Source organism: Bos indicus, chromosome 5 (assembly GCF_029378745.1).
Source record: "Bos indicus isolate NIAB-ARS_2022 breed Sahiwal x Tharparkar chromosome 5, NIAB-ARS_B.indTharparkar_mat_pri_1.0, whole genome shotgun sequence".
Taxonomy (NCBI): Eukaryota; Metazoa; Chordata; class Mammalia; order Artiodactyla; family Bovidae; genus Bos; species Bos indicus.
The window spans coordinates 110,561,519-110,575,718 of NC_091764.1; the positions used below are offsets into that span (position 1 = coordinate 110,561,519).

Sequence of the window (14,200 nt, forward strand, 5' to 3'; positions counted from 1 at the left end):
AAATGATCTGATCTGATCTGATCTGAGGTCAATGGTCGTTTGGTGATGTCCAAGTGTAAAGTCATCTCTTGTGTTGTTGAAAAAGGGTGTTTGCTATGACCAGTGCATTCTCTTGGCAGAATTCTGCTAGCCTTTGCCCTGCTTCATTTTCTACTTCAAAGCCAAACTTGCATGTTACTCCTACTTTTGCATTCCAATCCCCTGTGATGAACAGGACATCATTTTTTGGTGTTAGTTCTAGGAGATCTTCTAGGTCTTCATGGAACTTATCAACTTTAGCTTCTTCAACATAAGTGGTTGGGTCATAGACTTGGATTACTGTGATATTGAATGGTTTGCCTTGGAAACAAATCGAGATCATTCTGTCATTTTTAAGGTTGCACCCAAGTACTGCATTTTGGACTCTTTCACTGATTAAACAACAGTTTAAACCCTGTTTGGAACAACTGACTGATTCAGAATTGAGAAAGGAGTACAACAAGGCTGTTTGTTGTCACCCTGTTTATTTAGCTTATATGCAGAGTACATCATATGAAATGCCAGGCTGGATGAGTTACAAGCTGGAATCAAGATTGCCAGGTGAGATATTGACAACCTCAGATATGCAGATAATATCATTCTAATGGCAGAAAGCTAGGAGGAACTAAAGAGCCTCTTGTTATGGGTGAAGGAAGAGAGTGTAAAAGCTGGCTTAAAACTCAATATTAAAAAACTAAGATCATGGCATCCGGTCCCATCACTTCATGGCATATAGAAAGGGAAAAGGAGGAAGCAGGGACAGATTTACTCTTTTTAGGCTCTAAAATCACTGCAGATGGTGACTGCAGCCATGAAATTCGAAGACGATTGCTTCTTGGCAGGAAAACTATGACAAACCTAGACGGTGTGTTAAAAAGCAAAGACATCACTTTGCTGACAAAAGTCCATATAGTTAAGGCTTTGGTCCTTCCAGTAGTCATGTACAGATGTGAGAGTTGGACCATAAAGAAGGCTGAGTGCCAAAGAATTGATGCTTTCAAACTGTGATGCTGGAGAAGACTCTTGAGAGTCCTTTGAAAAGCAAGATCAAGCCAGTCATTCTTAAAGGAAATCAACCCTGAATATTCACTGGAAGCACTGATGCTGAAGCTGAAGCTCCAGCACTTTGGCCACCTGATGTGAATAGCTGACTCATTGGAAAATACTCTGATGCTAAGAAAGATTGAGGGCAAGAGGAGAAGGGAGCAACGGAGGATGAGATGGTTGAATGGCATCATCGACTCAATGGACATGAGTTTGACAAACTCTGGGACAGAATGAAGGACAGGGAAGCCTGGTGTGTTGCAGTCCATGGGATTGCAAAAGAGTCAGACATGATTTGGCAACTGAGCAACAACAACCATACCTTCATTTCAAGGCTGATGTGAAGATGAAATAACACAAGGAAGGCTGTTAGCACTGGGCCTGACATGCTGTAAGGACTCAGGAAGTAATGTATTTATTTACTCATCTATTTTTAGGCCATGCCAAGCTTGTGGCTCAGCTGGTAAAGAATCTGCCTGCAATGCGGGAGACCTGGGTTCAATCCCTGAGTTGGGAAGATCCCCTGGAGAAGGAAAAGGCTCCCCACTCCTGTATTCTGGCCTGGAGAATTCCATGGACTATATAGTCCATGGAGTCGAAAAGAGTCGGACACAAATGAGCTCACTTTTCACTTAAGCCAACAAGTGAGATCTTAGTTCCCTGACCAGGGATTGAACAGGCCTAGCCCCTGCATTGGCCATGAGGAGTCTTAATCTCTGGACTGCCAGAGAAGTCCTCAACAAAGTGCTGTGTTTTGTGTTTTTTTTAAGTCACATTTGACTCTTTTCAACCCCATGGACTATTTATATAGTCCATGGAATTCTCTAGGCCAGAATACTGGAGTGGATAGTCTTTCCCTTCTCCAGGGGATCTTCCCAACAAGGATTCGAACCCGGGTGTCCTGCATTGCAGGCGGATTCTTTACCAGCTGAGCCACAAGGGAAGCCAGAAAGTGCTATTTTTAATATCTATAAATGTAACTAGCAAGAAGGCCTTTCCTGAAATTCTTGTTTGCAACTGAAAACATAAACAGGCCCAACTGGGTCATTTCTGATGACCCTGCTTCAAACTCTGGCATCAGTGATTCTGTCCACAGCAACCACTTTGTGTCTGGCGTCAGGGCCTTGTTACTGTTCCCATCACCTGGACCACACTTCTTCTCACACCCTTTTCTTTCGCTAGGTAATTTCTGCCCCTCCCTCAGGTCCCTGATAAAACGTCAGTTCCCCTGGATATGTCATTAAGTAGAGAAAAGAAAATACCGTACAGAACAGTACTAAATATATCATTTATGCAAATATATGTGTGTACATCTATTTGTGTGTGGTTTAAAATGTGTAGTAGTTACTGAAGCTGTGCTCTACAGCCCAGCTGAGAGCCTGCACATGGCTACTGAAGCCAGCACGCTCTAGAACCCGAGCTCCCCAACAAGGGAAGCCATCACAGTGAGAAGCCCACCAACCGCAAGTAAAGAGGAACCCCCGCTCACCGCAACTACAGAAACGCCACACACAGCAACAAAGACCCAGCGCAGCCAAAAAGAAATACTTTTTAAAAAATACATAAAAAAAATAGGGAATGCCCTGGCGGCCCAGTGGTTAGGGACTCTGAGGTTTTCACTGTAGAGGGTGTGGGTTCAATCCCTGGCTGGGGGACTAAGATCCTTCAAGCTGTGCAGTGTAGCTAAAAAAATAAAATGAATAAAAATAAATAAAATGCGTAGTAATTTTCTGGAATGCAGAAGCACGGGCCCTCCCATAAACAGAGGCCAAACAAGGACTGGGTGTTAGTCATCTTTGCTCAGAACCCGACACACCGGGCCATCATATTCATCACGACTACTACGCGCTGAGCAGCTGCTATGTGGCAGGCGATGTACTAAGCTCCTCTTCATTATCTCAACAAGCAGCGGTGCTGACTGCCATTTGGCCGATGAGGAAACTGAGGCACGGAGACGCATCATTACCTGGCCAAAGTCACACCTGAGCTGCCCAGCACACAGGGAGGCCTAGTGGTCCCGGGTTTATTAAATGAAGCCGGGACCCACACCAGTCCCACAGGGAACTAGGAAAAATCAACTGGCAAGACAAAAGGCTTATGACTTCACCAAGACTTTCCTGTTGGGATAGTGACCATCAGCAAGCAGAACAAGGCCATTCCTGCCTTCCAAGTTGTGTGTGTGTGTGTGTGAATCAGAGATGTGGCTGGTGATGGATTTATGGGTTGCTGTGAAAAGAGCCTGAGTTGGAGACACAGAGAGGAGCTTCCTCTTTCTGCCTGCCTGTCACACGTGCACACACAGACTTACACACCTGGGCCTCCAACAAAGGTGAGGCGAGTCCCACTTGGAGCTTACCTAGCCAAACCAACAAACAAGTGAAAACAAAGAGAAGGATTTACTGCAGTTGCCTTGGAATCACTAGGAACTTGTTTCAGGTTCTCTACAAAATCCCAGGTTGCTGCCAACTATCCCGAGCACTGCGATCGGGAAAGGGAGGTTCAGGTCGGGGACATGCAGGAACTGGGGAAGCGGGGTTCAGGGTTTCCCGGGAAAGCCTTTAATAAGAGGGAAGGGTCCAGAGTAGGCCTGGTGGCCCAGTCTCAGATCTTCTGTGACTCAGTAAACCTGGAGGGGATGACTTCAGAGGGGCGGCACCTTAATCATAGGTGCTTTGAAGATGCAGGGATGAAAGGCCTTGGGAGGTATAATTACAGGAGATGCCATTCTCTCAGGGGCCTGCAGGAGCCCAAGTCACCATCTGCAGAGATATGTTGCGGGAGTCCCCAGTGGGGCCTTCTTAAAGGGGCAGCACCCCAGGGGTGGGCTCTCTGTTCCCTTCCTTGGACGGCTCTTCCATCCTATCAGCATCCCCTGCACGGGCAAGTGCAGCCTCTGCGAAGCCAGGTTCCAGCTCTGCAGCTTCCTGCACTTCAATAGGCAACAGGACACAGCCTCACATGGAACAGTTTGGAGGACAGACAGGAAGATGCTGTTGGCGTCTCAGGGCTAGGGTGGAGGGAAGAATGGAGGGAGCAGGCCAGAGGAAGAGGAGGAGGGGAAGGTGGCTCTCGGTCACCATGGCAACACTTCCCCGGCTCATCAGACCCCTTCTCGTCACCCAGCCACACACAGCCCAGCCCGGAAAGCTGGCCCCAGACAAGTGTGGCTTGAGCGAGAGAGGAGATGTCTAGAGATTGGGCAGCTGGAGGCTGGAGCTTGGAATGTGTTTACTCTTCTGAACGATTAGACGGGTTCCTGTGGGCGCCTGTGTTGCAGGCTTTGGGAACGAGGATGTGACGTGGAGGCCTCAGCCTTCTTAGCTGTAACTATTCCCATCTCCGTTTCCGAAATAGAGCAGGGATGGGGGAGGGGGAGGCAAGGGAATGAGAGAATACAGGAGGGGAAGGCTCTCTCCTTGGCTAAAGTCACACTGGAGTGACTCCTACTGGAGCTGATGGCAGGGGTCTGCCCAATCCACTCCCCTACAGGAGGCCCTGGCTTTCGGCAGAGGGGAGTGTAGAGGGTTGTGGGGGGCATCAGAAGGTAGGTGGGAAAGGGGAGAAGGAGAGAGGCTGCCACGGAGCAGCCCCGTGGCGCCAGCGGCTTGTGTTTTACGGCAGGAAGTGACTGAACCAAGTTCAGAGGAAGCCAAATCCTTCCTTTTGTACCAGACCATTTTCTGCGGGTGTCTCCTCGGTCTCCTCCCCTCCTTCCTCCTCCAGACCTTCTGCCATTCAGTCTTCAATCCCCTTCCTCCAGTGATCTTTGGCCTCCAAACAAGAACAGGCCTCCTAGATCCTCAAAACCATCTCCTTCCACACCTCAACCCCAGTTGCCTCCCCTCCACTCTTCCCCACACCCCCTCAGACACAAGGTCACCTGTTGGCTTTTATTGGAGCGGTTACCTGTGTGTGCATGTGGGGCAAAGTTGCAGGGATGGGAAGGGGCATGAGGGAACTTGCTGGCGGGTCGACATTGCCCACATCTGTTTCAGGTAGTGATTACACAGGTACATAGCAACAGGTAAAAAGCTATGGATCCCTGTACACTTAAGATGTGTGTGCTTTTCTGTGCATACGTTATACTTCAATTCTTAGAAAAGAAAAAGAAGATCGAGCGGGAAATGGTCAGTGGGAAGCTTGTGTTTTGCCAGCCCCCTTTCCTCTCTCTGCTCTGTTTGCTTTGAGCTCGCTGACCCCACCTCTTCCCTGAAGCCCCGCCCCCAGCCAGGCTCCTCTCTCCCTGGCCCGGCCTCCTTGATTTCCAAGCTGCGAAGGTCTCCAAGCCCCGAAGGTCTGCCCTACTGCCCTATCTGCGTTCTTGCTTTCTGTCAGCGGTCCTGCGATGCTCCCAGGCTCCCACGTACATCACCTCAGAGCCTCCGACTTCTCCCTTTCTTTCAGTCGGCTAAGAACAGACCGGTTCAGAAAAGGGTTCAGTCATCCTTGCCTTCTGGATGTCTCCTGCCTGGATTGTAACCATAGCTCCCTAACTCCTCTCCCTGCCTCCTTGCTCCATCCTCCAATCTCCCTGCCCACTGTTGCCAAATTCATATCCCTCAAGTTCACATCCGTCGTGGCTCTTCTCTAATCGTTGGTTCCCCGCAGTGCAGATGCTGGTGGATGGAAGTCAGGCCGGTGGGTTCTGGCGTCTGCCTCTTCTATCCTTGGCGGCTATCTCCTCCCTACCCCTTTGTGCTTGGATCTCTGAGTATATATCGAGCTAGTTCATAGCTCTGGGCCTTTGTTCATGCTGTTTCCTCTGGCAGTAATGACTGTCCCCACCTCATCCCTCCTCCCCACCCCCCAGGCCATCACCACCCAGTAAATTACTCACGTTTCAAGGGTCAGATCAGGTATCTTTGAACACCTTCCTGACACACCCCCTCCCTCCTTTGTCCCTGGTTCATACTGCGTATCTCACACTGGATTTTGGATTGGGATAAGCCATTGGTTAACTTGAGTCTTTCCTCTGACTTGGGCCCTTGGAAGCCAAAGTCACACCTCGGGTTTGCAGTGTGCAGGAACCATTACTGAGCACTTACGCAGCACTGGGCTAGAGTGAAGGTTAGGAGCATGGGCCACTGTGTCTCTGTGTCCTCATGCACTCAGCGAGCATCAGAGTACATCAGCCTCCTAGGATGCTTATGAGCAGAGAGGGTGGGAACAGGGCCTGGCACCAGGAGCCTCCTCGGCCCTTATGAGCATCTGTGGTTTTATTTAATCTTACAACCTCTGAAGCAGGTAATAGTACCTCCACTTTACAGAAGAGGAAACTGAGGCCCAGACAATGCCCCAGGTCACAGAGGGACCAAGCCAGCCCTCTGGGTTCCACTCTGTGCTCTCCACCCCTCACCCCTGCACTCCACTCCCCCTCAGCCCAGCACTGGCACCCACAAGCCCCAGTGTTTGTTGCATGAACAAAAATGATTCACTAAGTGGCATGCTTGCCCCCTCCAATCTGGGCACAATTTCCGAGCAATTGTTTGGCGTACTTTATAAAAATAAACTGTTCGCCTGGTTGACGCATCCTGGTCATTCCCTGGCCTCAGCTTAAATATCACTTCCTCAGAGGCTGTCAGCCACCACCCCCTCTCATATACATTAGCTCCCTGAATAAGAAACACAGGAAAGAGAAACCAGACACCAGTGATGATCGTGGGTAGGAACACAGTGGAGGGGGCAGGGATGGTAATAACTCTCTATAATTTGACTTTTATTTATTTTTGACTTTTGGCTGCACTATATGACATGTGGGACCTTAGCTCCCAGACCAGGGATTGAACCTACGCCCCCCCTGCATTGGAAGGCAGAGTTTTAACCACTGGACTACCGGGGAAGTCTCACAAATTGACTTATACAGCTTGATGTTCATATATGTAATAGCTCCAAAAAATTAAAACAAAAGAGAAGGGGGACACTAACTCATTATTGAAATTAATTACTACACAGAATACAGAGAAAAGAATGACTTCAAGTTACTTCCAGGCACTGTGCTCTGACCACATTTCCTCAGAATATAATCTAAGGGGGAAAAAAAGTCTGTAAAAAACTCTTTACCCATAGGTATTGGGCTTCCAAAATCAGTTCTGAATATCCAATGGAAGGACTGATGCTGAAGCTGAAACTCCAATACTTTGGTCACCTGATGTGAAGAACTGACTCATTGGAAAAGACCCTGATGCCGGGGAAGATTGAAGGCGGGAGGAGAAGGGGACGGCAGAGGATGAGATGGTTGGATGACATCACTGACGCGATGGAGGTGAGTTTGAGTAAGCTCTGGGAGTTGGTGATGGACAGGGAGGCCTGGCGTGCTGCAGTCCATGGGGTCGCAAAGAGTCGGACACGACTGAGCAGCTGAACCAACTAGTGACTCACGGGTAAAGAATCTGCCTGCTAATGCAGGAGACTCAGGTTTGATCTCTAGGTGGGGAAGATCCCCTGGAGAAGGAAATGGCAATGCACTCCAGTATTCTTCCCTGGAGTATCCCATGGACAGAGGAGCCTGGTGGGCTACCGTCCATGGGGTCACAGAATCAGACTTAACAACTAACACATCATATACTTTTAGTGTGTGGGTGTGTCACTCGCTCAGTTGTGTCTGACTCTTCGAGACCCCACAGACTGTAGCCCACCAGGCTCCTCTGTCCATGGGATTTGCCAGGCAAGAATACTGGTAACAGAAATGGCAAGGAGAGGGTTGCCATCTCCTTCAGGGGATCTTCCCAACCCAGGGATCGAACCTGTGTCTCCCACAATGCTGGCAGATTCCTTACCACCTGAGCCACCAGGGAAACGAAAACTTGCATATATTGTTGGGTACAGCAAATAAGCACGTTACTATTAGCAGGAACTAAAACTTTCACTGCAAAAGATATAGAAATAAAAAGCTCTTTTTTTAAGATTAGCTCCTTGTACTTCCCCTCAGGGCCCACAGTTGCTAACTTCACACCTACTGTTTGAAGTCAGATGGGAGGGGCTGAGAGTGACCCTACTCCAAGGCAGGTCTCCATGTGGTTCACTGCCTGCAAAGCAGGACCCTCTGGCGTTTCCTGGTGGGTTTGTATGGTCAAAGCTATGGTTCTTCCAGTAGTCACATATGGATGTGAGAAAGTGAAAGTGTCTCAGTCACATCCGACTCTTTGGAATTCTCCAGGCCAGAATACTGGAGTGGGTAGCCTTTCTCTTCTCCAGAGGATCCCAACCCAGGGATGGAACCCAGGTCTCCCACATTGCAGGCAGATTCTTTATCAGTTGAGCCACAAGGGAAGCCCATGGATGTGAGAGTTGGACCATGAAGAAAGCTGAGCACTGAAGAATTGATGCTTTTGGACTGTGGTGTTGGAGAAGACTTAAGACTCTTGGACTGCAAGGAAATCAAACCAGTCAATCCTAAAGGAAATTAGTCCTGAATATTCATTGAAAGGACCGATGTTGAAGCTGAAGCTCTAACACTTTGGCCACCTGATGCAAAGAATTGAGTCATTAGAAAAGACCTTGATGCTGGGAAAGATTGAAGGCAGTAGGAGGAGAGGACAGAGGATGAGATGGTTGGATGGCATCACCAACTCGATGATGACATGAGTTTGAGCAAGCTCCGGGAGTTGGTGATGGATAAGGTAGCCTGGCGTGCCTCAGTCCATGGGGTCAGAGTCCAACAAAACTGAGCGACTGAACTGGAAACTGAGGAATTAAGGCTTCCCTGGTGTCTCAGATGGTAATGATTCTGCCTGCAATGCAGGAGACTTGGGTTCAATCCCTGTGTTGAGAAAATCCCCTGGAGAAGGAAATGGCAACCCACTCCAGTATTCTTGCCTGGGAAATCCCATGGACAGAGGAGCCTGGCAGGCTACAGTCTATGGGGTCACAGAGAGTCAATACATGACTAAGTGAGTAACACACACACAGGCATTAAGGACCCACCTTTTCCTTAGTCTCACAGGAAGGTCCAGGAGACCCTTTACTAGGGCTGAGCCAGACTGGAATGCCAGCCCTGGAAGAGACCTGAATTATGAGGATTTTGAGTGATGCCCAAGACTTACAAGGGGGCTCTCAGAGCCCTCCATCCCCTCCTCAGGTTGAGTTCTTGCCTGTGGGCAGAGATCATGGTCATAGTGGCTCTTGGGTTAATGAATACGTAGGACAGTAATGTGTGCTGGGTAAACGTGAACTGCTAGACCAATTCTTAGATAAGCTGGTCAGACAAAGGCCGCTGAGGCTGAGGGCTGTTTCTTTATCGGAGCTTGGGCTTGGCTGAAGAGACCACCCAGGGTCATCTATGGCACAACTGTCTTCATGGTGTTCCTTCATCTGAAGGCAGAGAGGTTAATACCTAACTCAGGATTAATGGATAGAATTGTGGATAAGATAATGCTGTGAAGAGTGCTTTGAACTCTCCCCACTCAGCAGGGTCGCGGCATCACCTGGAACGTGTTAGGATGTGGACCCCCAGGCCCATTCCAGCCCTCCTGAGTCAGAAGCTGCATTGTAACAAGTTCCCCAGGTGGTTTGTGTGTAGTTTTTTTTCTTTTTTAATATTCACCTGTGTCGGATGATGCCACACAATATGCCAGCAAATTTGGAAAACTCAGCAGTGGCCTCAGGGTTGGAAAAGGTCAGTTTTCATTCCAATCCCAAAGAAAGGCAATCCCAAAGAATGTTCAAACTACTGCACAATTGCACTCATCTCACAAGCTAGCGAAGCAATGCTCAAAATTCTCCAAGCTAGGCTTCAATGGTACATGAACCAAGAACTTCCAGATGTTCAAAGCCGGATTTAGAAAACTCAGAGGAACCAGAGATCAAATTGCCAACATCCGCTGGATCATCAAAAAAGCAAGAGAGTTTCAGAAAAACATCTACTTCTGCTTTATTGACTATACCAAAGCCTTTGACTGTGTGGATCACAACAAACTGTGGAAAATTCTTCAAGAGATGGGATTACCAGACCACCGTATGTGCCTCCTGAGAAATCTGTATGCAGGTCAAGAAGCAACAGTTAGAACCGGACATTGAACAGACTGGTTCCAAATTGGGAAAGGAGTACATCAAGGCTGTATATTGTCACCCTGCCTGTTTAACTTATATGCAGAGTACATCACGAGAAATGCCAGGCTGGGTTAAAGCACAAGATGGAATCAAGATTGCTGGGAGAAAATCGATAACCTCAGATATGCAGATGACACCACCCTTATGGCAGAAAGCGAAGAGGAACTAAAGAGCCTCTTGATGAAAGAGGAAAGTGAAAAAGTGGGCTTAAAACTGAACATTCAGAAAACTAACATCATGGCATCCTATCCCATCACTTCATGGTAAATAGATGGGGAAACAATGGAAACGGTGACAGATTTTATTTTGGGGGGGGACTCCAAAATCACTGCAGATGGTGACTGTAGCCATGAAATCAAAAGACACTTGCTCCTTGGAAGAAGAGCTATGACCAACCTAGACAGCATATTAAAAAGCAAAGACATTACTTTGCCAACAAACGTCCGTCTAGTCAAAGCTATGGTTTTTCTAGCAGTCATGCATGGATGTTGAGTTGGACTATAAAGAAAGCTGAGCGCCAAAGAATTGATGCTTTTGAACTGTGGTGTTGGAGAAGACTCTTGAGAGTCCCTTGGACTGCAAGGAGATCCAACCAGTCCATTAAAGGACATCAGTCCTGACTATTCATTGGAAGGACTAATGCTGAAGCTGAGGCTCCAATACTTTGGCCACCTGATGTGAAGAACTGACTCTCTGGAAAAGACCCTGATGCTGGGAAAGATTGAAGGCACGAGGAAAAGGGGACAATAAAGGATGAGATGGTTGGATGGCATCACTGACTCGACGATGACACGAGTTTGAGCAAGCTCCGGGAGTTGGTGATGGACAGGGAAGGCTGGCGTGCTGCAGTCCATGGGGTCGCAAAGAGTTGGATACAACTGAATGACTGAACTGACTTGACCGGCTGTGTCGGGGCTTAGTTGCAGTACGCACCATCTTTAATGCAGTGCATGGACTCCCAAGTTGTGGCACACAGGATCCAGAGCACATGGGCTTCAGTATTTTCGGCTCCGTGGCACGCGGGATCTTAGTTCCCTACCCAGGGATTGATCCCGTGTGCCCTGCATTGCAAGGCAGATTTTATTTATTCACTTTTTGGCTGTGCTGGGTTTTCATTGCTCTTGGGGCTTCTGTCTAGTTGTGGTGCATAGGGTTCTCATCGTGGTGGCTTCTCTTGCTGCAGAGCACGGGCTCTATAGGTATTCAGCCTTCAAGAGTTGCAGCCCCTGGGCTCTAGAGCACAGGTTCAACAGTTGTGGCTCACAGGTTTCAGTCGCTCCTTGGTATGTGAGATCGTCCTGGAACCAGGGATCAAACCTGTGCTTCCTGCACTGGCAGGCTGATTCTTGACCACTGAGCCACCACGGAAGCCCACGCAAGGCAGGTTCTTAACCGCTGCACCACCAGGAACGTCCCTGTGTGTGGTTTTTGAAGCAAAGTGTTGAAACAGCCCCAAGGAGGCACCAAGCGCTGCTCGAGTGTCCCCAGCCATACCCGGTTCACCAGGTCTGCTGGGGAGAAGCCCCCAGAGCAAGAGGTGGACCAAGGGCTTCCCAGGTCACTTTATCCTTTTCTACTTTATTACTTCAAATTAACAACCACAATAAAGCTCAAAAAAGTCCAATATTTACACAGGAAAAAAGTACAAAATTCCCCCCAAAGTTCTTCAGTATTTTTTTTTTCAGTTTTTTAAATTACAAAGTAATAAAAAGCTTTGCTCTTTAATTAAAAAAAAGAAGAAAGAATAAAAGGGGAAACAGAGGTAAATAAATTAGGAAATACACACACGGAAAAAGAAAAAACAAACAAAAATAAAGTAAAAAAAGGGTTAACTAGGTGGGATGGATAAATCCAGTGCCCAGCCCTGAACCCCAGGCTCCTCCTGACAGAGACAGAACACTGGGAAGGGGGAACCCAGGTGAGTGTCAGAACCAGGGAATTAATTCATAACCCAGGAGCCAGATGCTTTCTGGAAGTAGTCTCCACGGATTCTGTCCCTACACCAGGGGGACCACAGGCCGAGGACAGTCTCAGGGGTCGGTGGTGGCAAAGACTGTCTGTACCCTTCTTGAGGGACATGGAGGTCACTGCCCACTCCCATGTCCTTGTCAGGGGCATAAGAACAGAAAAATTGGCCTGGCAGGCGGGCAGGACACCTGCTGTCCTAGGAGACAGAGGTCAGATACAGACACACACGCCCACAAGGACTCTCAGCCCCACCGCCTCACCACCCCACTCCTCAAGGTCTCTGTGGGGAGGCAGAGAAGGGACTCTCACGCTCAAGGGGGCACTGACGAAAGCCCAACACAGAAAGTTGGTGACCTTCATCTCGGGGTTGGGGGTGGGGACTGCACTCATCTCCTGAGGTCCCCAGGCTCACGAACACCCAGCGGGACCTGCCTCTGACCAGCAGGTCCGTTCCTCCCAGTGCCTCGGGCCACCTCCTGAGGGCCTGTGAGGACCCGCTGCAGCTCCAGTGCAGAAATGTCCCTCCTGGCCAAGTCAGGCGGTGGCTGGGTGGGGCCGTGGCATCCGGTGAGTGTAGCCTGGTATCTGGGAGCCTCTGGCAGCCTGGAGGTTGTGGGCAGCGGGGAACGTGAAGGGACAGGATTCTCTGTGCTGAGGGTATCCCATCTTCTTGCCATCGGCAAATTAAAAAAAAAAAAAAAGAAGAAAAAAAAATTCGAAACAGAATCCATCGTTGGTTTTGTGCTGGGTTTTTTTCTTTTTGTTCTTTTGAGTGGTTTCTTTTCCCCATCTTTTTGTTTTTTGTTTTTTGTTTTTTTTTAAAGAAAATACAGTGAAGACACTAGAAAGGGGGAGAGAGAAGACAGATAAGGTGGGCATCTGCCCTGGTCACCCAGCCGCCAACCACCTTCCGCTCCGGTCTCCCTGGCCCCAAGGCTCCGAGTCAGTCCCTCTACAGCACACAGTGTGCTCAGCCGCTCAGTCATGTCCGACTGTGACCCCATGGACTGTAGCCTGCCAGGCTCCTCCATCCATGGGGATTCTCTGGGCAAGAACACTGGAGTGGGTGGCCATGCCCTCCTCGAGGATCTACCCAACCCAGGGATTGAACCCCAGGTCTCCCACACTGCAGGCGGATTTTTGACCGTCTGAGTCACAGTAGGTGCTCCATTTTCACAGAAAAGACACAATCACTTTCTCTCCTCTCTTTTGGTGAACAGCCACCTCCTAGCTATACAAACACCCAACCCTGCCATGAACGGGGCTGGTTCCTGGGCGTGAGGCTGACAAAGGTAAAGCCCGAATGCCGGCCCAAAGCTACCTGCGGAATAAACGTCCACAAAGCAGGTCACACGCAGCTGGTGTGAGGTCAAGCCCGTGAAATGTCAGCTGCTGCCAGCCACGTGCATATTCCCCAGGGAGCTCAGACTACCCCTCCCCAACACACACACACACACACACACACACACACACACACTCAAGTTAGTCCCTGCCACACCTGCGTTCCAGATGGGGCCCCAGTGAGCTGAGCTGTAACACCCCGCCTCAAAGCCTCGTGCAACCACAGGTCCCATCAAGGCTCATACTGACCAGAGGGCGCCCCCCACCCTCCCAGCCCTGGGGCTGCGGAGGTCACCAAGGGGCTTCTCAGAGAGCAGGTAAACTCCTGACTTCAAGGCTCTACTCTAAGTGGTTTGCATGAATGAAGCATAACCGCCCAGAGGCTGAGACCAGGGCGAAAGCCCTGGGGAAGGTCACAGGGTGGGCCCTCGGGTTCCGTCCCTGCTACCAACTTCCCAGAACAGTTAGGGCAGCATGGGGATGGAAAGCCAGCCCCACACAGCCCCACACAAAGAGAGGGCTTTCTGGCAGAAATTAGCTGGTATGGGCCGGGCCTGCTCAGAGCACAACCATGGGTTCTTCCAGGGACCGTGGGGGTCCAGACCTGGCTGGGCTGCGACTGCAGCAGACGTCGACTCACCTAAGCAAATACTGGTCCGATGGGGGCTCCTCCTCACTTCCCGAGGTGGTCAAATGGCACGCTTGTCTGGGGGGAGGGAGGCAGAAGGGTGGGAGGGGCTGAGCTGCTGGCAGGATAAGCGGGCAAGTCTCTCCCCACTAC

The 14,200-nt window shown here is 49.5% G+C and overlaps 1 protein-coding gene across 6 annotated transcripts in view; it reads right to left on the bottom strand.

Annotated features, from left to right (window-relative positions):
* Positions 1–11,668: 11,668 nt before the first annotated feature.
* Positions 11,669–14,200, bottom strand: part of CSNK1E (casein kinase 1 epsilon) — a 36,956-nt gene continuing 34,424 nt past the window's right edge. For 2 of the 6 annotated variants that reach the window (XM_070790401.1, XM_070790405.1), the window contains 2 exons: positions 14,060–14,125; positions 11,669–12,747 (listed from right to left, as the gene is read on the bottom strand). In XM_070790401.1, the coding sequence (XP_070646502.1) occupies positions 14,109–14,125 (17 nt within the window). In that variant the 3' untranslated portion in view covers positions 11,669–12,747; positions 14,060–14,108. Of the gene's footprint in view, positions 12,920–14,059; positions 14,126–14,200 lie in introns of all 6 variants that reach the window. The other 4 variants (XM_070790400.1, XM_070790404.1, XM_070790399.1 and 1 more) reach the window with 2 other exon arrangements.